The sequence below is a fragment of the Polistes dominula genome, unplaced genomic scaffold (assembly GCF_049000335.1).
Source record: "Polistes dominula isolate Pdom_NZ unplaced genomic scaffold, Pdom_raw_medaka contig_73, whole genome shotgun sequence".
Lineage (NCBI taxonomy): Eukaryota > Metazoa > Arthropoda > Insecta > Hymenoptera > Vespidae > Polistes > Polistes dominula.
This window is the reverse complement of record NW_028300951.1, coordinates 3,723,826-3,746,610: the sequence shown is the minus strand read 5'-3', so window position 1 is coordinate 3,746,610 and position 22,785 is coordinate 3,723,826. Positions and strand designations below refer to the sequence as shown.

The 22,785-nt window shown below is 33.3% G+C and overlaps 2 protein-coding genes and 1 long non-coding RNA gene across 4 annotated transcripts in view; 1 reads left to right on the top strand and 2 right to left on the bottom strand.

Moving 5' to 3' along the window:
• LOC107063900 (kin of IRRE-like protein 1) overlaps positions 1-10,672 on the top strand; it is a 304,919-nt gene extending 294,247 nt beyond the window's left edge. Inside the window, exons 13-14 of one of the 2 annotated variants that reach the window (XM_015316052.2) lie at positions 5,583-5,813; positions 6,054-10,672. In XM_015316052.2, coding sequence (XP_015171538.1) covers positions 5,583-5,813; positions 6,054-6,421 — 599 coding nt within the window. In that variant the 3' untranslated portion in view covers positions 6,422-10,672. Of the gene's footprint in view, positions 1-5,582; positions 5,814-6,050 lie in introns of both variants that reach the window. The other variant, XM_015316051.2, reaches the window with a different exon arrangement.
• On the bottom strand, positions 548-5,574 carry LOC149032644 (uncharacterized). Its single transcript, XR_016176499.1, has 3 exons — positions 3,050-5,574; positions 2,126-2,320; positions 548-1,613 (listed from the first exon to the last, which is right to left on the bottom strand). It is a non-coding gene; the product is annotated as an uncharacterized LOC149032644 (long non-coding RNA).
• Positions 10,673-12,146: 1,474 nt separating the features above from the next.
• On the bottom strand, positions 12,147-13,956 carry LOC149032643 (uncharacterized). Its single transcript, XM_089172350.1, has 3 exons — positions 13,762-13,956; positions 12,428-12,580; positions 12,147-12,335 (listed from the first exon to the last, which is right to left on the bottom strand). The coding sequence occupies exons 1-3, from the start codon at positions 13,954-13,956 to the stop codon at positions 12,147-12,149; spliced, it is 537 nt and encodes a 178-aa protein (XP_089028476.1).
• Positions 13,957-22,785: the final 8,829 nt, after the last annotated feature.

Genomic DNA, 22,785 nt, shown 5'->3' with positions numbered 1-22,785 from the left:
ATCCAGGTGAGCCGAAGTTGGATTTGAGCTTCGGCTAAGCCTGGATTCTTGGTGACTTAACCGACCGCATGACCCTGAATAGCGTCTTACGTTTAACCCCAGAACCGAAACGTCACCGTTGCCGGACTTAAAGGAAAGCTTTTTTACCTTTTTCTTCTCTTCGAGTTACGTAGGTACTTACCTATCGTTCTTGATCCTTCTTTTACAAACTTTTTCACTTTTTCTATGAGCGAAGAGACCTAAACGATTTTATCTAATCGTAAGCAATTATACGCCTAGGACATAAATCCTTCCAGATTCCTATAGGGACGTAGAATCTAAAATAATCCTTCTCTTAGATCGGAAAATAAGTTCTTGCGATAATATCAAACTTCGTTTACGGTCGTGATCAGGTTTTTCTTCTAATTCTCCTCTTCTTTGACGATTCAAAAAAAGATGGTTCACTCCTATCATTGTTTTTTTTTTTATTGTAAATTAGAATTGCGCAATACGTCGATCGTGAAGCAATTTTTAATCGAACATAGCCAACAAGAGACATTTTCTAATACATTTAATATTGAAAAAAACTCCTTTAAAAAATAAAATTATAATATTGCAAAATTGATTTAATCTTACAATCCAGAAAACTCAAAGAAGATTAGTAAAAATACGTCAATAAAAAAAAAACATCCCAATATCACCAAATGTAGCGAGTATGTCTACTCTTGTTTTAAATTTACATATTTATGTGAGTCGATTTTTTCATATTTAAAATTCATCAAAACTAAATAACATTCCCTATTTACTGATTTCCATACTAAAAATTCATTATCTTTGTCTGGATATACACCAAATTATAAACGCTTGGTTGGAGATAAGTAGATGCAAACTTCCCGCTGATTATACTTATTATAAAAAAAAAAGAATTTAATTTGTGTTTTTTTGGTGGCTTTTTAATAATTGAATATTAATAAAATATCATGTTGGTTTAATATTCTCTCCCCCATTGTCACATATTTGTACACAAAACACATGTTTAAATGTGTTATATGGCAAATTTTTAGTAGTTAAATCGTGACACACTTTCAGAACAAAAAATTGATATATAGAATAAAGTTGGTCACTCGTATTTTGGATCACCTACTAGCTCGAATCCACTCTCTTCGAAATGTGGAAAAAAAAGTTTAACGACTTTCTACCCCATAGCTTTTTCATGATTCGAAAGAGCTCTTGTTGGACTATTCGTTCGTCCTAAAGGAATTTTTCTCAAATACTCGCACCGGAAGCGGACACAGAGCCTGCTCTGACCCTACGGCAAGCTCGATTAGTGATCTAAACTTCGATGAACTTGGGATTCGAGACTCCACTGGGATATGCGATCTCTTCTCTTTCCCTCTTCTCTCTTCTTCTCTCTTCTCTTTCCTCGAGGATTCTCTTAGTCCTTTCTCGAAGGATCGCCAGTAAGATCCGGTTTATCTTTACTACCCTGCTCGGCAGACGTTTCTTCGTGTGGAACTCGATTAAACTTCCATTGCAACTTTTACGAGACACTGTTGGAAGCTTAGGAGAGTAAACGATGGTGAGTCCTACCTGTTATCCGCCATGAAAGCCCTTTTCGAGAATGCGCCGAACTACTGGAATATAATAATCAAATGAAAAATTATTTTAACTCGTTTAAACTTAACAGTTAATTAAAAAAAAAATTACTGAAGTATTCTCGAGACTATAAAATATGCATAAGTCAACTATGTTAAATATGAGAAAGATAATTCTTATTGCATGAATTTCTTTTATCTGCATTCTTTTGTTCATTTTCATACGTTTGTAATTATATTTCTAACTAAAATTATACATAAAATTCTGATTAAATTCATTTCAAGTCTAAATGAGTTCATCCAATTGTTATTTGGCCCCTTTAAAAGAAATAAATAATGAGGAATACTTATTGTTACTTTAACCATCGACATACATTGCACGTATCATTTTGAATAAAAATGAAACTGCCTCAGAAACGGTGCATATTTCTTCTTACACGAGAACGGTAACGATGGTTGAAGCACTTGATAAGAAGAAAAGATCGAGAATAGAAGGAAAAGATAGAGAGAATGTCATTCATGTAAATCTTTCGAGCTTGTCTACGACTCACTTCGAAATCTCATTTATCTCCGTTTCGTAAAGTTCTCCGTTGGGGAAGGTGCACGCGTCGGTTGTATAGCACTCTCCTTGGATGCCACGAGAGTCGATGAATTTCCGTCGCTTATATGCACTTGCACGTCTCCTCAACGTGCCTCTTGCGCTTCTTTGAATCCCTAGAATCTTCATTTACGGTCCGGTTTATACCCTACGACAAAATGGCTACAAATATATTTGGTATAACATGACACGTGACGTTGAATGGGTTGTGCATTATGCATCACCCCTTTTTCAACTGATTAAACTCATCTTTTACAAATGTTAACTCTCTTCTTCTTTTTCTTTCCATTCTATTCTTACATCTCTTACATTTTGTGAAGCACACGTTTACATTTAACGAGTTCGTACCCTTGTTTTTTTAAATTACTTAGAAATCTAACAGGAAAGTACTGTTACTGTACCTACCACATAGTTTTATAGTTTTGTTTTATCAAAAGAGTACAATTGTTAACATTTTGTTAGGAAAAAATTCATGCAAGTTAATAACATCAAACAATCAAGTAAACATTACCCAAATTTTGTCCATATCCATTTTGTCCTTGCAAACTTACTAATTGTATTACGAACAAATTCGATTAAAGCATACATATCTCCGACCACAGGCGTGCACTTCTCTTTTGATAAACCGCCATGTACTCTCTATGTATGTATACAGTACCTACCGGTCGATGTTTGTAAATATTTACAGAGAAATCGTTATAACGTTGAACGATTACTTTTGTTCCCTGCGCGTCGCGTTAACGAATGATTCATTAAGTGCAATTTTACAGGGGTATCGGATATTATCGCGCATTGTTAATCTTTCGACGTGATAAAATATTAGTTCAGCTTTTGACCATCGGTTCGAAAATTGCAACGAGAAAAAGAAATTACGTACCTCGAAATATCTGATCCATTATTTTGTTAGAATTTTTTGTCTTTTTTTAAATTTTCATTTTACTCGAACATCATCTCTCCCCATTTATCGATTCATTATCGGAATAATGTTAGATAGCCACTCATCAACGATAAGCTACATAAAGTAGCAAAAAAAAAAGCGAACAACCTGTAAAATAACGATCAGTTAAGAGACTCTACATTAATGCACTTCCCAACAAGTAACGTTGTAAGATAAAACCATAAAAACACTTAAAGCTCCAAAGAGAAGGAGTAAAAGGCTAATGCATCCTAAGCAATATTATTATTTTTTATTTTTTTACACCAAATGATACTACGAAAAAAGGGTTGTTAATGAAGCTATCAAAGCTCTGTACAAATATATTTTGTTTTTAATCCGATATGAAGAAAACCTTAAAAGGAAATAGACAAAATTAATATTTGAAATGTAAGTAATGAAAACGATACATCCGTTTTTAGAAAAAGAGAACGTATTAGAAGAATGGATGACAATAAAAAGCTCGCACGTATAAAGTCAGATACTAAAAAGCTGGACGGTTTAGCTTTGCTTGAAAAAGAAAATAAGAAGGAAGTGAGTGACGTTACTTTTTGAAAATGGAGTCAAAAGGGAAGAGAGAGAAAAAAAAGAAAAAAATAGAGGGAGGGATAGAGAGAAAAGTGGAAGAAGGGAAAAGGGATAGTTTAATACACCACGCAACATTGTATCCACTTTCACGGTGATTCTACTCTGGTCTTTCGTATACATCACGTAGAAAGAGAAAAAGAGAGAGAGAGAAAGAGAGAGCTCAGTGAGCGCAGCTGGGCTGCTCGTACTGAAAGAAAACAGTTTTGTTAATTATCCGACAAAAGCAGCAGGCCCAGTCCCACGCTTGGTACGCGCTATCAAATGGAACGTCACGTGTATGCTAACACACGCGCGCAGGCACAAGCGCGAACGTTGAAACGGTTAGAGAGCGAATCGTGCACGGAAAACAAACTGTGGAAAGATCTCTCTCTTTCTCTTTCTTTCTCTTTTCCTTTCTTTTTATCATCGCTCGCTCTCTTTCTCACTCACTCTCGACCTTGTTCTACGGGGTGATTCTTGGACGTTTGTCTCTCTTCCTACGTAAATGGCTAGAGATATAAATTAATCTTTCTCATTAAAGTTTCACGATTGGTGCTGCGCAAGAAAAAGAAAGAAAAAGAAAGAGAGAGAGAGAGAGAGTGAGAGAGTGAGAGATAGAAAGAAAGAATAAATGTAACGCATCAGAATAGCAAACGTTTAACCAACTTTCGTATTTTCGTTACAAAGAGTTATATATCTCGGAGAATCGCAATTTTCTTTCTTCTTTACTGCCAATCGCAAATAAACTTGCTAGAGGAGGCAGAACGTGAATACAAAAAGGTTTATTTTAACTATATCTATACGTACCTAAATAATGGAATTTATTTCATAACGAATTATCTCGCGTGAATAAATTTTCTTGAAATATATAATTTAATAAATTTTTCTTTAAAATGAAAAAGAAATAAAATGCCTATCTTAGCATTTAAACAATTTTCGCAAATATCAAATATAACTTCGAGTAAAATGCAAACATAATAATCAATTTAACTTTTCTCAAGGATAAAATACTCAACGTTAATTTTGCTTTTACTTATTTTCATTCATATCTATTTTACTTTATCTCTCTTCAAATTTAGTCGCAAATTTAAAAACAACCCGGTATATGCTCATGTACTATCTCTTGGTTAGTTCGTACGCGAGCGGGCGCGGACGTATTCACACAGATGTAAATTGTTCAAAAAACAAATGAACATTGTGAAAACCACAGAAAAAAATAAACGTAGTTTTAATCCTTACGCCGAAGAATAAAACGGGTTTTCTCTTCTCGCTCTGGCCAAGCTGTTTAGTCCAACACGCACGTATGCTTAACTCTTATTTCTCTCTCTTCCCTCGTCATCGTCATCATCATCGTCGTCGTCGTCGTCGTCGTCGTCGTCGTTTCGGAGTTGCATGAAAGAGGAGAAAAAAATGAAGCACGGTAAATAACCACGGAAGGGCGGTAAACAGTCGTTTTCTTTTCCACGGTGACAGAGCGTAGTTAATCCTCGAGCTCGTTGTAACGTTCTTGTTTCGCGTCGAAAGCTCGACCGAGCATTACTTCGAGTACAAGCTCGCAGTATACGTTCGAGGTATATGGTCGAGCAGAATACTTACGAATCTATTATTTTTTTCTCCTACGTGCTCCTATGATAAATAATTTTTGAAAGAATCACGAATATCCCTGATAGCAACATAGTTTAAAAATAATCTTACATGATAATACATTATATCTACTTAAATATGTATGAACACGTTAGAAACAAAAAATATTATGTTTATCGTATAATAACAATTTACAAAACACTTTGAAAATAATTTATAATCGATAAATTAATAATCGAAAGTGTTTCCAAAAAATATTTGTATAATAGATAATTATGAAATTCAGATTAAAAATATAGAAATATCTTCCGTTTATTTGCTTCAGGACAAGACGCGGGAATCGTTCTGTCGCCAGTAATTGGAGTGATTGTTGGCGCTTTGGTTACCATCAGTGTAATCATTTCAGCGGTCGTCGTACGAGTGCGAAGGGAATACATCTCGAAACCGCGACACGAAAAGCCGGCCGAACTTAGTGAACTACCAGCACAACAATATCCAATGCAGAATCTCCAACAGACCGTAGAGACCGATCCTGACGTTATACCAAATAAGTTTGGTAGGTTGTTCGATAGATCAGCCATTCTAGAAATGCATTTCTCTGTCATCGAGGGAAGAATAAATGTGTAAATTTGAAATCGCTTTTCAAGATTTTAACTGATGATAAAAATGAATAAAATAAATAAAAGATAACTATGTAGTACGATCATCCGATATGAGACATGAAAAGCGATTTAACTGGTGATTCGTGTGTTAAACGGTTGTATAAAAAAAAGTATCGTGTTTACTGTTTCAGAAGGTATTCCCATTGAAGTCAGTCCACCGAGTTATCCAGCTGGGTATCCCCCGGGACAATGGGTAACACCCGGACCTACCCCAAGTATAGACGAGCTTTGTCACAAATTTAGCGGTAGACCAACGGAACTAAGGTTACCCTCGAGAAGTACGATACCGGTGTTACAGAATATGCCAATTACGGGAGTTGGAGTGATTGTTGGTACCGGTCAAGGTGGCGTTGTAGTTGGTGGTGGGGGTATTACCGGTATCAACACGCAAGGTATCGTCGTAGGTGGAGGTCAAGGAGTAGTAGTGGCTGGCGAATGTCTCGACGGTGAAGCGATCAAACGTCGACTCATGGCCAATAGGCTTCCTGAGAGCTGTGTCTAGGCCAAAAGACAACGGGGAATGTCGCGAAAAGAGCCAACAATGAAATTAGAAAGAAAGAAAAAAAGAGAGAAAGGGAGAATAAGAGAGAAAGTGAAAGAACAAAAAATACTATTTGTTCGTATATCGCTAAAACAACTGCGATGGAAAAGAAAAAGATACGATCCGCCCCTATTGTTTTCAAAATACCTTCTCTCTATAGCCAAAGATATCTCTTACAGAAAAGAAGAAAGACATTGAATGGAAAGGGAGTCGCAAGCTTGCTAAAACTTTCTTCCAGAGTTTCTGCGAACGTCCTCCTCTTACTATCTTCAAAAAGACGCTGAGAACTTCCTTCCTTCCTTCTGTTTTCTCTCCTCGATGTAACTTTTCTCCGTTTCTATCTTTCCGCTTCTCTTTATCTTTTACCTCCTACTCTTTGTCTAGTTCTCATTCTCTTCCTTTCTTCTTTCAACTACCAACTTTGTGAACCGATGATCTTCAATATAGCAACGTTTTTAATATCTATCCGAAGATAAGTAATTACACTTAACAAATATTCTTACGTTCAATAATAATTATTTTGATTTAAGGAAAGATCATGACAAATATTTCCATACGTTATTTTTCTTATTGCTGAAAAAAAAGCGTTCACATATAATCTTTTTCTTTTATTATTATTATTATTATTATTATTATTATTATTATTATTATTATTATTATTATTATTATTATCAACCCATCCTACCTTGGAAGGCAAAAGACGTAAATGTAACTATGTGTAAGCCTACCAATCACGTCGTCGAGGCCTGAAAGTATCAGACCACGAAATGCGAGGAAAGATAAAAGGCTCTCGAACGACCCCTTTTCTGGTGGCTCGAATGAAGATGGATGAAGGAAGCGCGTTAAGATATACGTTGGAAAGGAGAATGAGAAAGCGAAGGAAGAAAAGAAAACGAAATGAATCGAGAGATAGGGTAAAAAAAAGAAAAGAGAAGAAAAAATAAAAAGTAAAGAGAAAAAGGGAAAGGGACGAAACGAAGAATATCCTGATGCTATTCTGACGCATGCTTTTAAAAGCACGAAGAAGGCAATTTTAAAGTTAACTGATCAATTTGCGATATCAAAAGAAATTCTACTTTTTATATAGTTTCTATATATAAACCTCAATTCTTATCAGCCTTGCTCGAATTTTTTACGTTCTAAATTAATATTTATGAAAAGTTGATTATTATTAAAAAATATTTTTATTATTATTATTATTATTGTTGATTAAATTATTGTTTACCTTTCTAGTTTTTTACTTTGAGGTTTCTCGTTGCATGCAACAAAGCAAAATATGGAAAAAAGAAACAAATTATCGTACGATCGAATATTTCGTGTCCTTTATGATAATAAATTAAATTCCTTTTCTCAGCTAATTGAAACGATTGTTTAATTAAAAGTGAAAAAATAAAATTATATTAAAAATAGCATCGATCGATACGACGAGAAGAAATTTAACAAAAATTGCATTAGAGACGAAGAAGAAGGAAAATAATTTGAAATGCGCGATGAAACATATCTTCCACGGTGAAAAAAGAAGGAGGGGGTGGGAAACAGGTCGCGCGCAGCATCGTTAGAAATTTGTTTGGAAAGCTAAATCTCTCATATCCCTTGAAAAAAAAAAAAAGAAAAAAAAAGGAAAAGAAAAATAGATAACCAGAAAAATGCAGTGAAACAAATGGTGTTAGAACGCTCTATCCGACAATAAAGTATGTACCCGAGGGAGATAGAAAGTTTACGAGTAAGATTGGTGTAACGTACTCTTCCCAAAGCATCGAAAATTATTTCCAGTAAGCTCGACGGATTGGACACGAGAAGTTGGTCTTCGTATTTTTATCAATGTAAAAAGTAAATGTTTCTAATGTAAGTGTGAAAATACCATCGACTTTAAAAAGAAAAGAAATTCAACTGCATAACTCAATAGCCAAAAAAAGAAAGACGATAACTCATATATCATATTATACCATAGATCGATAATTAAAAAACAAATAAAATAAGAAAACACAAGACATTTACCGGAACACAAGTAAATGCGTACAGACGAAATAATGTTACTTATTAATATTAAAAAAAAAAAAAAAAAAAGGAAAAAAAACAATTTCGTTACTATTGTCGAGTGACCTTTACACGTAAAGCGCAGGGTATGTACACGCATTTCGATCACATGCTACTAACTATGATAGGTGTATACCTAACTAAACTCTAGATGCGCGTGCGTTTTTTCTACTACTGTAATGTTTTGTATTGCGATCAATGATAATATTCATTCATTCCAAAAAAAAATACACACACACATATACACATACATATACGAATATACATGCGTATCCCTATCTCATAAAATGCAATTCGAATATTGTGATTTGTTATTTTGAAAATAATCTACTTGCATACGCATGACAATTGGATAAAATTTAAGGATAATCTGATTATTCCTCGTGTACATATAAAATAAATTAAACATAGGTAGGGCGATCATTAAAACCAATCTAATTTAATCATCATCGTTTGGTTTCATCGAAACCATTGATGATTAATTCGTGCATTTTGCATCCTGTAATTGTTTCATTGTTTGACTTAATTTTACTGATAAAAAAAAATAAAACACAAAAATCAATATGAAAATATAGATTTAACATGTATATTTGCATAAATGAAGAACAGAAATAAAATTGAAAAAAAAAATAAGATATAGGAAAAAGAATAAGAAGTAGTAGTAGAAGAAGAAGAAGAAGAAGAAGAAGAAGAAGAAGAAGAAGAAGACGGTTCGAAGGGCATTTATCCTCGTGTGAAAAATTCAATTTATAAGGTCACAAACATCGGGCTTCCACGTGATATTTTGCGACGGAACCTTGGAACGATCGGACGAAGGCTTGGCAGGCAGCAAGTGGATGAAAATGTGACGAAATATAATCCTAGGCGAACGAAGTGACATGAATTTAATCTGTCTAAGACTCTCGCTCAAAGTGATTATAAATCTTAATGTATAAAAATAATTTCTCAAAAGATTGAAAGAGAGTGAGAGAGAAAGTAGAGAAAGAGATAAAAGAGAGAGAGAGAGAGAGAGAGAGAAAATGATATAGAAAGAAATAGAGAATAAAATCGATCAATTTCTCGTGTGAACGATAACAACGAGAATAAATGATAAATAAATGCGTTCGAACGGAATTTCGAGTGTCTGTTTCTATGTATAAAAAAAGAAAAGTAAAAAAAATCGTATGATCGTTACTCGTTAGCTGATGTTGTGTCGCTGTATATATTACCGTTAAATCGATTTACATACTGTAAATTTAAGTTCGAAAGTGATGAAGTGTCGAACGTCGTTGTACCTCCATAAGCATCGGCTATAATTTAAGCAAGTTCTTAACAAATAAGTAGTTGGCCAATAATTTCCTAAAGACAGAGAGAGAGAGAGAATTATAAACAACGTATATATTTACTATACGTACGACTATCCACCTTGCGACTGTAAAGTTTGGCGATACCAAAACTACGAATCACTTTTCCATTAGGTAAATTTTGGCCTCGTTCAAGGCATACTCTACGGTCACAAAATTAATTTAATTTCGGAGTGGACAATAAAACTCGGATGATATTAGTCGAACAAAAACAAAAATTATCAACGTCTTTTAAACGATTATCCGATTCATATCATTATAAAGAAACATTTGACTATACATATCTGACTCTCGTCGATCGGCGCCCATGCATATGAAAAAAAAAAAAAAAGATTTTATTCAGTCAGAATCTACGAGGAGATTTATTATAAATAATTAAAGTACCCTTTGCTACACAACATGAGGACAATTTTCGCAAACAATATTGGGGGATTTCATATATTCCTAGAATTATCACTGCGATACTAAAATATAGAGGTTCTAAAATACTTGCAATTTTAAGGCTATAAAACTCTTTCACCGTGGCGTCAACCTTTTTCCTGGTCTAAAAATGCTTTCCAAATGAGATCAAATCCAAAAAGAAAAAACAGCGAAAAAATCGTTGAATAATTGAAAATAATAGGGAATAGTAATTGTACATAATTCAATACTTGTGAGAAGAAAATAAGAAAAAGAATAAAATATCAAGTCCATGTAAATCGACGAACAGAACCATGTTTTATGTTCACTGTATAAGTGAATTCATATCGAAACTCCATCATATCGTCAACTAACTCGTATGTATATATATTACATAAAATTTCGATCTGAATAAACTGTTTAACTGTCCAAACTGCCTAAAAGTGTTTACAGTTTCAATAACTCAAAATATCATCTTCCTAATATCCTCTTTTCTTTATTGTTTACTTCCAAATGACTTTTTTTCATTAGGAAAAAAAATAAAGATAAATTAAATTAGACTTTTTTTTCTACTTTTTTTTATTAATAAATTCGTATTAAATATATTTCAGATAATACTATTTTTTATACGATCTGGATTCTTACAGATAAAACAGATAGTCGTAAGAATGGTCGTAGTAAAATATTGATCATAAAATTCTATGATCTATAATGAAGTTATATTATCCCGAGAAAACAACAACGTACATCGTTAAAGCTCCTAAACTATCGATTAATGACCTGTCGTAGAAAAAAACACCTGAATATTCGATCGTAATTAAACTAAGATTGGATCGCATTTATAATTTCAGTATTAAAGGTTTTGCATTTTTTGAAATATCAATACAAAGTTTTCATCAAATTTGTAATTATAATCTGTGGGAACAGAAACAGTTGAACGTTTCCGATCATAATTAAAATATAAGCGACTGATAAAGAAAACAATGATCTTTTGTAAAAGCAAATATCCCGAATTTGTAAAGAAAACATTAAAATCTTTTTTCTCGACGCGAAGAAAAAAAGCCCCCTCTCCCAAAAAAAAAAAAAAATAAAAGAAAGGGGGGAAAAAAAGATAAATTTTTACAGTTATAGAAACGTGTATCATAAAAATCGCTTGATATGCAAGCTCTGTGTAAAATCCCTTGTGTGCCCTTCAGGTATACCGGAAAAAATGAAAGAATCATGCGCAGAATTTTAATCCTGGCTTATACTCTGCATACTCTCGCGAGCGTGTATCTTTCTCTATATGCGAATGAAAGAAACATCTCAGGAACGTCCCCGGCGTATACTAACCAAAGGTCTTAAAAAATCTGTAGAACAGGCGACATAAGCTAACAGTCCTTCTTTTTTCTTTTTACCATTGCTGTAGAATAATCGTAAAAGGTATTCTTAAAATATTATACAATATTAAGATTTTCTTTGATCTAAAAGCACTACAAATAAATATTAATGTCCGTTTAATTAATACAAATATATTTGTGCAATAATAAAAGTACACACTTATCTGCACACATCACGACAGAAAGTCAATTTACTTCAAATTCCTTACGTTTATTTTACGATATGATTTCCTCGGGTATTACGAGAAAAAAATTGAACATCGAAAAATTGACGTTGAAATTCATTTCACTGACAAAACACAAACATAAATATTATAAAATATCAAATTCACAATACAAGAAAATATTAAAACATTTATCAAATAGTTTGATCTATGATTTTCAATTCTCAAATTTTATAATATTATATGAGTTATGGCATTTAATCGATCTATCAATCATTCTTCGAAGATCTACAAAAAAAAGATTAAATAAGAATAGACTCTATAATTTTAATTAAAGTATTAAGTATACAAGTACTTTTCTTTATTATCCTTTATCAGTATAATCATTCTCGGTCGTTTCTTCTTTCGTCTTTTCTTGCCTACAGAGAATACTCGAAAGCTTTCGATGAGCTTTTTGTGGTATTTCAACGAGTATATTCATGATCCTAAAAACTGCATGATTATATTTTTGAATCAATGAATACCTTGCGTTCTCTAATCGTGGTATATTGATCTAAAACAAAAAAAGAAAACAAAAAAAATGTAATTATTCATGAGAATGGTAAAATAATGCGAAGAAAGCAGAAGAATGCTACGTGTATTTACTTTGTCAATATCTGGGAAAAATGGCAAGGTACCATCCGTATACATCCAGTAAAAAAGAGTGCTTACGATAGCACTTTTCAATATAAAACCTACTATTTGGAAAAATATTTGATTTTTCGTCTTGGGCTTTGGTTTCGATGGACACACGCATATCTAACATTATAATAAAAATGTTAAAATATAATTATATTTGTAAGGGAACTCCGAATGTAGAAAATTCGGATATTGTTGAGCACAAGGGAGATGATCGTTCAAACGTTCTCGTGAGACTTGATAAATTGAAGGATAATCTATTGAATAGTTTGACAGATAATAAGCCTGGCGATATGTTAACTACCATTTGTGAAGTCACGTAGGAACATGTCTCTAATGAGTATAGGTTTACAGACCGTTCTCTTCCATTAGAGAGCAATCGACGTCACTATACCACGACACCATCCGTCGAACTAATTCGAAGTAAACGCTACTAGCTATCGACTAACTAATTCTGTACAAGCATTGGGACAACATCAACCATTTGTCCAGCTTGTCAGGAGTTGAGTGTTTCAAGGTAAGTTAGTGTCATCGTATAAGTGGACATGTCTCATAACTTATCCACTTTACAAAAAGGGATTTAAAATACTTGCAAATTGTCTTACAAAGAGAAAACAATCTACACTAAATCCTTAAACAATTAATTTGCTGAAATATCAACTAGTCCAATAATTGTTAACTCTTATTTTGGTTAATATTATAAAATAAATAAATAAATTTGTTTATCGAAACCTACAATTTTATTTTCATATGAATTCAACGACTTTAAAAGTGAATTCGTTCAAAACGTACTGAAACCTTTAGAAATAAAATTACATATTTCTAAGGCACCGACGATTCGTATCGACCCACGTGCAATCTGCTTTTCTACTCTTTCTAATATTAACGCTTACTTTCGTAGTCAAGAGTTCGATTAAAAGCTGAGAATTTACGTAAACCACTAAAACTTGAGCATTTACCCTTCGGCTTCAGTTTAAATCGTTAGACGTATTGAACACGTTAAGTAAAGACCTACTTTCCACTTCAACAGTTTGTATATGTTCATGATGTGTTTGAAACGTGGTCAAACTTTTCGATTACAAACGACAAATTTAACGATTGAATGCACTTTGTAAACGTAACATGTACAAATATAAGTCACATAAACAGGTTAGGTTAAAGGTTTCCTTTGACTTGGATTATAAAGCAGACCACACTAAGAAATGATCAGAATCAATAATAAACTTAGGTATATTTATCTTTGTTATTATTTCTTTAACAAAGATTCGATTCGATATCGGTTCGTAGCTTATTTTTTTTACCTTTGGTGGACATATTCTTTCCATATCCTTTCTCGTACAAATTTTAATGTGAACTGGCTTCGGGGCCCAATAAGAAGAACTTCCATGTTCAAAATAGGGACACGATTCCACTAGTTCAGCACTGACAAGTTTCTGTACATGCTTTGGCCTGTTTAGAACTGATAGGCTGATGGCCCGCACTATTCTCTTCTTCATTTTCTTTTTCTATCATAAAGCCCGGTGAAATCTTTTTTCAAGATCCTTAGCTTTCTTTTAAAATATTTTTGCAGGATGAATAATGGCTATCGGTACGAAATGAAAATTGGTAGATCAAAAGCTTTCCTCGATAGAACTTTCAACGTACGTTCATTGATACGAAAAGAGTTTCATAAAAAGTAGCGTATCTTAAATTAATAAAATAATATTACTGTACTGAAAAGTCGTTTGCAGTATTTTTCAAAGGTTAACATTTGATGGATATTAAACTTTCTTACGATAGATATTGAAATTACATCGAATATTTATTTACTCGTTCATATATTTAAAAGAAAATAGAAGACTAACTCTTCTATCCTAATATATCTCTCATATCAAATGAAAATAATACTACGGAATTTTGACAAGCATTGCGAAACCAGAAATTTTTACATTTTACACAGTTCGCTCGAAATAGTCTTTCGATATTCAGCTATTCTTTTGTTCGATAAGAAGTGGAGATTCTCTTCTTTATGCGGCCTTCATACCCTGTGATTTATAACTCCGTCTCTTTTGCAAACAGATCGAGTTTCTCAGTATGCAGACTGAGGGCCACAAAGAATTCTTACCAAACTATCTTACCTACAGTCAAATAAATCAAAAAGAATTGATGCATTTTAGACGTCGATATAACGTTCACCATTATTCCCCTAGCTAACAATTTTATTACGTGTATATTAAAGTATTATTGATAGCTGATAAATTATTATTATTATTATTACGATATATTCTCTCCATAAGTATATTTCATAAAAGATAAATATGAATATCTTAAAAGAGAGATAATATAAATAAGTCAAATTTAATAAGAAATTGATAAGAAAATTTGAATAAAATATCTCACTAAGATACGTCGTGCTCAATCTAATCATAGAAATACACCTTCCAACCAACTTATTCGACGAACGATATTTGTATATTTGCTTGGCTCATATCATGGATTTTCTTATTACAAAAATTATTATTATTATATATATATTCCATTTCTTTTCTCGATTTAGAACTTCAATCTGGATATAATGAAAGAAGCGATAGTATATAGGCAAAACTACGCGCGCATATACAGCACGATGATAAGGAAAAAGGCAAAAAGAGTAATATACGACGAGTACTCCAACGAGTTTCTTTTACGAATCTTTTCCTATGTTCCTTTTTTTTTCAATCCAAGAAAATTCTTAACAAGAATAAAGAAAGAAATACAACCGAAGATAGAAAATACGAGTAATAGGGAAAATAATATACAAGCATAGATATGGATGTGTGTATTTAGGTATAATATGCTCGACACGACAGTAAAGTTAATATTCCGAGACCCTTATAAAAGATTACGAGGACCTTAAAAGTATAAACATTTTGTATGAAAAAAAAAAAAATGTCGAATACATCGGACTGGCAATTTGTTCGTGGATATAAATCGTCGATATCAGCTACCTAGTCGCAAGTTGGAGAGCCATCCGAGCGACATAGATCACTTTTTATCGCGAGATGCCACTGGTCCGATGTGTATGCTTATTAATAGACATCCCAGCACCCTTAGATCCCCAACGTAAAAATATGGCCGCGGGTTCGGCCAGAAAACGAGGAATTTTTCCAGAGGGTAGAAGAACGCCGCGAGAAGGGTGGAAAGTACGAGTACTGTGCTACAGCGAAAGAAGAAACGGGAGAAGAGAATGGAAACGAGAGGTCGACCGAGATACGATAGGCATATATATATACACACACACACACACACACACACTTACGACTAAACGCATACGCGTGTCGCTTTATGAATAAATATATGTATGCGTCTGTATGTGTATTCGAGAAACACATTTACTAACGACACTGTTACCCCTGGCAACGCTGCTCCACTCGTCATTATTTCGAATTATATCTCTTCCTGGAATGAGTAGAAAAACGTTAAATTAATTAAATCTTTTTCATCAAAATTTGAGCATAGTACGCGTAGACTGATATTAAACAGGCATTTTGTAAGCAAAAGATCGATCTGTTTTCAAAATAATACTTGAACGGTCAGAAGATGAGAAAAAAGAAATGTTAAAACTACTATTCATCTTTCAAGTCGAAAAACCGATCGATCAATTGAGTCAACAAACTGCGCCCCGAACGTATGCCCTATTAATTTTATCTGCAAAATTTTTGTCTTATTTATAACGATATAAAAAGAAAAACAAAAATATAATTGAAATTTAATAGACGATAGCTAAGGATACTATATGCTTAACGATATTAAGCATCTATTCACGTTGAATAAAATTCGTTCTTAAGAAAAGAGGGGATAATAAGCTCTTTTCATATCTCAATAACGACTCAACGAATCATTTTATTCGTTTCTTTTAACAAAATAAAAGAAACTTTAGAATTTGTCCAATTTGTCAGATTCGGAAGACTCCGTGTTCCGTATTTCTTTTTGTTTTTTTATTCTTCTTTTCTTTTTCTCTTTCTTCTTGCTTTCTTTTTCCTGTTTTTTTATTTTTTAATTTTTTTTGTACATTTTTTTTTTTTTTACGAAACGCACTGAAAACCTGTGGAAAATTTGTTCGTAAAATGCATACTCGTCGAAGTGGAAATTTCGAGGATGAAAAGAGGTGCCGCATCGCCACGACGAGTGGCGCAACAAAAAAAAGACGATAGAGAAGGAAAACGAACGACTCCTAAAGGAAAGTTTGAGGGTGTTGGAAAGAAGCAGCAGCTCTGTGAAGTATGGAGGGGCAGGAGAGTAGATGAGGAGAAAGAAGAAAATAGGAACGCACGAAAGTAGGATAGAGAAGACTTAGAAAAGGGGAAAAGAGGAAAGAGGAAGAAGATAGTAAGAGCTATAGTAAAAGGAGAAAGAGAAAGAAAGAAAGAGAGAGCTATAAAGAAATGGAAGGATATTAAGAAAAGGAAGATGTAAGGCGCATAAAACTCGACTCGCAGCTAAAGAAGCGGTAATTACCCCTGGAAAAAAGCGCACATCAACGGCAATCAGGCTATAATTCGTGAAATAATTAATTTATAATTAGGAAAAGCCTTGGATCACGTGACACTGCGGCATAATCTTCAAGAAAAATTTTTCTTTTTTATCTCTCACTCTCTCTCTCTCTCTTTCTTCTTCCTTTTTTTTTCATAAACGTAGTATTGTTCGATTTTTTACATTTTTTATTTAAAAATAATAAAAAAAAAAAATTGAGAAGAATTATCAGTAATTTATTCTCGATGTTTCGAAATCGTATCAAATTATTGGAACACATTTGAAAGCTAAAAAAGAAAAAAGAAAATGAAAATCAATATTTTACTTGAATTTGAACGAAAAAACAAAATAACAAATTAATGTGTAAATTTGATCGGAACATTTTTTTTTTAACCGATTACGTATTATTCGTATTTACACATCTAATCGGCAGAAATCAAAAGAAGAAGAAAAAAACCGTATGTGAAAATGGCGATCGCAGACGATAAAAACAGATTCACGAGGTACTTTGTTATAACGATAGACATTAAGAAAACCACCATGAGATCGTAGACCTAACTAAGGATATTTTCTAGAAGAAAAAAGTAAGAAAAGAAAAATAAAAATCGAGAAACTTAAGAAATAAGGTAAAAAAGTAAGGACAAGAAGCAAAAAGGGGTCGCAAGAAACTAATTTTCACGATATTAGTCTTATGAAATTGGTTATTGATGTTCCGTTCGTCGGCCGATAATAGCGAAAGGAAGCGAATCCTTCCGGAATATCGTAAGTCAGGGAAGGCCGTGAATCCTCGCCACCCTTACAATATATAAGTACCTTACACCAAGCCGTCTTTTTTAAAAGAATGATTTCCTTTTAACGGGCTTTAAATCGACTTTTCTCTTCGAAAGAAAACAAAAAAAGAAAAAAAAGGAAAAAAAGATAGAAAGATCCTCAGTGGTCCTGCGATTAACAAATATTTCATGATAACACATTTGTTTAAGATTTCCTCAATCTTTTCTTTATCTTTTTCTTCCTCATTTTTATCCTTGTTTTACAATAGATAACTTCTCGTAAATGTTGCTTCTACCTATTTTACGAAATCACGGCGTAAATTATTGATGGACGCGTAAACGGCAACAAAAATCAGCAATATTACTTTTACATTATTTTCTTTTGTTCCGAACAAATGATCGGTTGAATTTCTGGCGTATTTCCAAGAATCCCTAAACCTCCTCGTTCCCTTCCTCCTAATCGTCTTTAGCACACTGCCCAAGAATTTTCCCTGAATTCCAGAAAATTTTGCGGGCCCGTAGAAAAATATTTACTTGCAAGCAACGTAAAGCCGATATATCTCAATAAAATACGATATTACGAGGTGGTGGCGGTGAGAAAGAGGCGCATGACGACCACATAAATCGATTTCCTATGCGATCATATCAGTCGTTGAACGTCCAAGAGCTCTCCTACCGCCGCCCTCTTCTTTCCAATCTCCGACTTTACCTCTTTTCCTCTTCCTTTTCTCCTCTCTCTCTCTCACTCTCACCCTTTTCTTCCGTCTTTCAACGATCCTATTAAGAAGACGGAGGTCTAATAATTTTTAATCACCACTCGACTCATCAAACCTTCGCCGTCCTCGTTTTTAATATCGATCATAAAACGATACTACTACTCCGTTTCCTGTGTAATATACTTAACATCCATCCAACGAAAGAAAGAAAAGAATATAATATAAGATAAGTAAATAAAATCTCTCCCCTTTTTTGTTCGCATTATTTTTGATAAGTTTCTAATCTGAAGTGGATTGACTGATTTGACAGTACAAGATATATGTGTTTAAGTTAGAACGAATTCGATTGATCGTACTTCCAGATTATAGAAGAGCTGAGAGTAAGTGAGGCCGAAGAGAGCTCTTCTGGCCTCGGTTTGGATATATATGATTCGCGATGGTGTCGTAAATTGAGATTAGTCCGGGATTTCGGTGGTGCACCGTACCACGAGTAGATTTCCAGAGAGAAAGAGAGAGAGAGAGAAAGAGAAAACGGCCAATCCAAACTTCCCACCGAGATTCAGAATCTTCGTACACTCTTGCAAAGGAGTATTGCGAGCTAGCGACTCTAACCAACTCGAATTATCGACTCAAGCAAACGTTTAACACGGCCACTCGAATACCAAATCCATCTTTCTTTCTCCTTCTTCTTCCGTCTCGTTTCTTAGCCACATTCCATGTCCTCGAATCGACCGATACCACTCACTAGGGATCGATTAGAATACCCTTGAGGAATTTTCTCAATATATAAACTTCCAACCTACGAAAATGCTCTGTTATTTGAGTTTCCCATTTTCGCTGTAGGCCGACTGTTTTCTTAGTCATCCTTCTCAATCTTATTTCCTGATCGGAACATCTTCAATAAACCAAATCCTGAGCCTAACCTAAATTCATAGCCTTGAGGAAATCTCTGCTCGACTGATTGATGTTTAGAAAAAATCTATACACGAAACAATATATTATTAACCAATTATTTTATTGTATGTACGGCAAATGTGAACTTTGATACACGTGATTTATAGTTTTTTCCTTGTAATATTTCTACGAATAATAACATTTATAAATAATGAATGAATAAATTTAACATTTGTTTGACTATTTTTATTCGTTATTAGTAACAATAATATTTATCGTATAATACTATTTAACATTTAATTTCTAATTTTCTTTGTAAGCCTTGATTAGACGAAAATTTGTGCGATTTGTCCGTGTCGTGTCTATTTAAACAATTTCTGTCTTACGACTAAAAATAGATAGCTCAAGGGAATATTTTAATTGTTAGATGAAAGTGCTTCGAATCCCATTTTAATCCGGCTTTAACTATATCCGAGTGGCACGTTTGATTAAGAATATCCTCGGTGGAGAGCAAATGTGTTTATTTCGTTTGGTCGTGCATGTTGAAAGCTCGAACACGCAAAGGTGGATTATCTATTGTAGAAAATTATTTAAACGAACGAATGGTAATATATGTATGATTTCAAATCGGGATGGAACACAAGTTATAATAGTGTACCAAAGTAAGAGCTTTGCTCAACACGATTTTGATTTTAAAATGAAATAGTCCTTCGAAAAGAGTCTAATAAAAGTCCTACTTGTTCTCAGATCTTATCTTTGAACGGAAAACTCTTTGTTGTCGTAATCGCATACTATTTAACTCGTTATTTTCGATTATATTATCTTACAAAAAATCTTCATTTCATCTCAAAATTATAGCAAGTGCACAAATGGAACAGTTTCGTATAATAATGATCAACTATTTGAAAAATTATAAAAGAAGAGAAAATTAAATTGTGAGAATATTACAATAAAAAAGCTAAAACATGAAATTTCGTATAAACAGACGACAAAATATTGTCAATTTATCATGTTGGTAAATAGCACATAGCAATTCTCTTTCCTTTCATATATTTTTTATTTATTACTTTCCTTTTTAGAAACTTTCATCAACTAGTTAGTAACCTTTTTTGACAGCAATAGTATACCAATAGTAATAGTGATTCAACCTTGCAAAAGATTCAAAAACGAAAATAGCACAGAGGAAATAATGACAATCACGAAATGAAAAAAGGAACGTAGATTTCACAGCAATTCACAACGAGTTGTTAATCAAAAATGCGTATAATATACGTGACATCCCCTTTACACGGAATTTTCCTACTAAATTTGTGGAAAACGAACTCTCTCGTTATTTTTTTCTCTTTCTTATTCTTTTATTCTACCTTTCTCTATTTCTCTCTCTTTCTGCCCTTTGAAAAAGGAATATGTGAGAAAGGTAGAAGCAAAGATAGAAAGGATTCCGGAAAGAAGGTGTGAAAAATACTTTACTCGTACAAAAGACACAATTAGATTCAGTAGGTAGAAGGAAGTCTCTTACGTCGTTGGGACATACATAATGTATTTTCCGATAGGTACGTGTTCCTGTAAATAAAATACATGTGGGCGAACTCGCGCAACTTGGTGCCCTCGAAAAAGAAAAAAGAAAATATTTACGTAAGGTACCTTCGTAGTAAATATCCCAACTTGTAAGGTAAACGAGTATTGTACATTTCAGTAAAGTACATTGGTTACAATTGAAAAAATGAAGTACACAAGTAAAATCGAAATATACAAAATTAACTATATAATTGATCTAAATTAGATGTATCGAGCGTTCTTATGAAAAATGATAAATGCTTATTACAAGAGACGTGTAATTCTTAAATAAATATTTGTATCATATGTAATTTTTTTTTTTTAGACATGACTATTACCAAGTTTATCATGCAACATTAATAAAACTTTCATGGATACGTTTTCCTTTCTACTATGATTCGTGTTTCAAACACGTTGTAATGTACGGATAAACGCGGTTTCATGTGGTAGCACACGCGAGAAAAGATGTAGGAGACAGGAAAGGTGAAACATTTACGTGAGGGACTGTGTAAAAGCAGGACGAAACTCGCAGCTCGTCTAACGACATTCAAGGGACCAGCAAATTCACATTGCTCTAACGAAACTCGTGCACTTTGCGAGTTACAGTTCTGACGACTAGGAGAAACGAAATTTAAAAGTTCTAATGAACTGCAGCGGCTCGCATAATCGTTCATATAGGTTACAAATATGTCATCTTTTATTTGTATTCCCTTTTCTTCTTTTATATTCATTTAAAAAGATAGAGAAATAATGTAAAAGAAAAAATTAAAAATACGCTCGTGCGAATTGTGGAACCAAACGAGGATACTCGTACACTCATACACAAATTATAGATTAAGAAAATTGATACAATGTTAAAAGATAGTGTATCTATGTGTATCAAAAGTACTTCTTCACGTTCGATGGAAAAAAATGACCGATTAATAAGTTAACACGATAGTATTCTCTAGAAACGTTGTAAGAAAATTCCTTTCCTTTGTACTTTTTCTTTCTAACATATTCTTATATACGAATAAGAAAGAAAAAGAGAGAACAAGATAGTAAAATAACGAATAGAAAACTTTAGCAAGATATGAAACACTTGGAGCATTAACCTAATATTTGCTTCAATCAAATATTGTCGCACCTGTGCGATACTCAAGCGTCTCGCTGAAAAGTCGTTCAAAATTTGAGCACCGTGAAGATTCGCTAGACATCTGCTTGAACTAAACGACGTCGCACATATGTGAGATTTATCTTTACCAAGTACTGGAATGTACTCAAGCACGTAAACCGTGCTCACAGCATTTAAGCGTACTAACGTTCCTAATTTTACGCATCTGTCGTTTCACTAGTTCATCCTACTATTAAACAAAATAACAAAAATAATAAACTTTAACGGAACAAAAAGATATCATTATTTTTCTCTCTCTCTCTCTCTCTCTCTCTCTTTCCCTTCTTCTTATTTTTCAAATTATCTTCTAATAAAAAATGTTACTATCAGACTATTTGACAATTCAACGATTATGTACATTTGCGAATAGAACAGATTAAACAATTAGTATGGAGAATAATTAACGTCTCTATTTAAACTGCATGCTTTATCGTAAAAACTTTTTAATTGGATTCCACTGAATTTAACCATATCCGATGTATTGATATCTGAAGTGTTGATATCCTGTAATCATATACACACACATATACCTACATACAACCCATAAAAGTCAACGCCTCAAAGTGTTCGCACTGATGTCAAGAAAAATTGTCTTCCAACATGAATACTCATATATTATACATACATATGTACGAGATGTACATCTATACACATATTTTATATATACTTACATGTTATATTAAAAATATCCTACTGATTCGAATTTCCGGTGATATGAACATCGTATGAACATTCATCGTAATG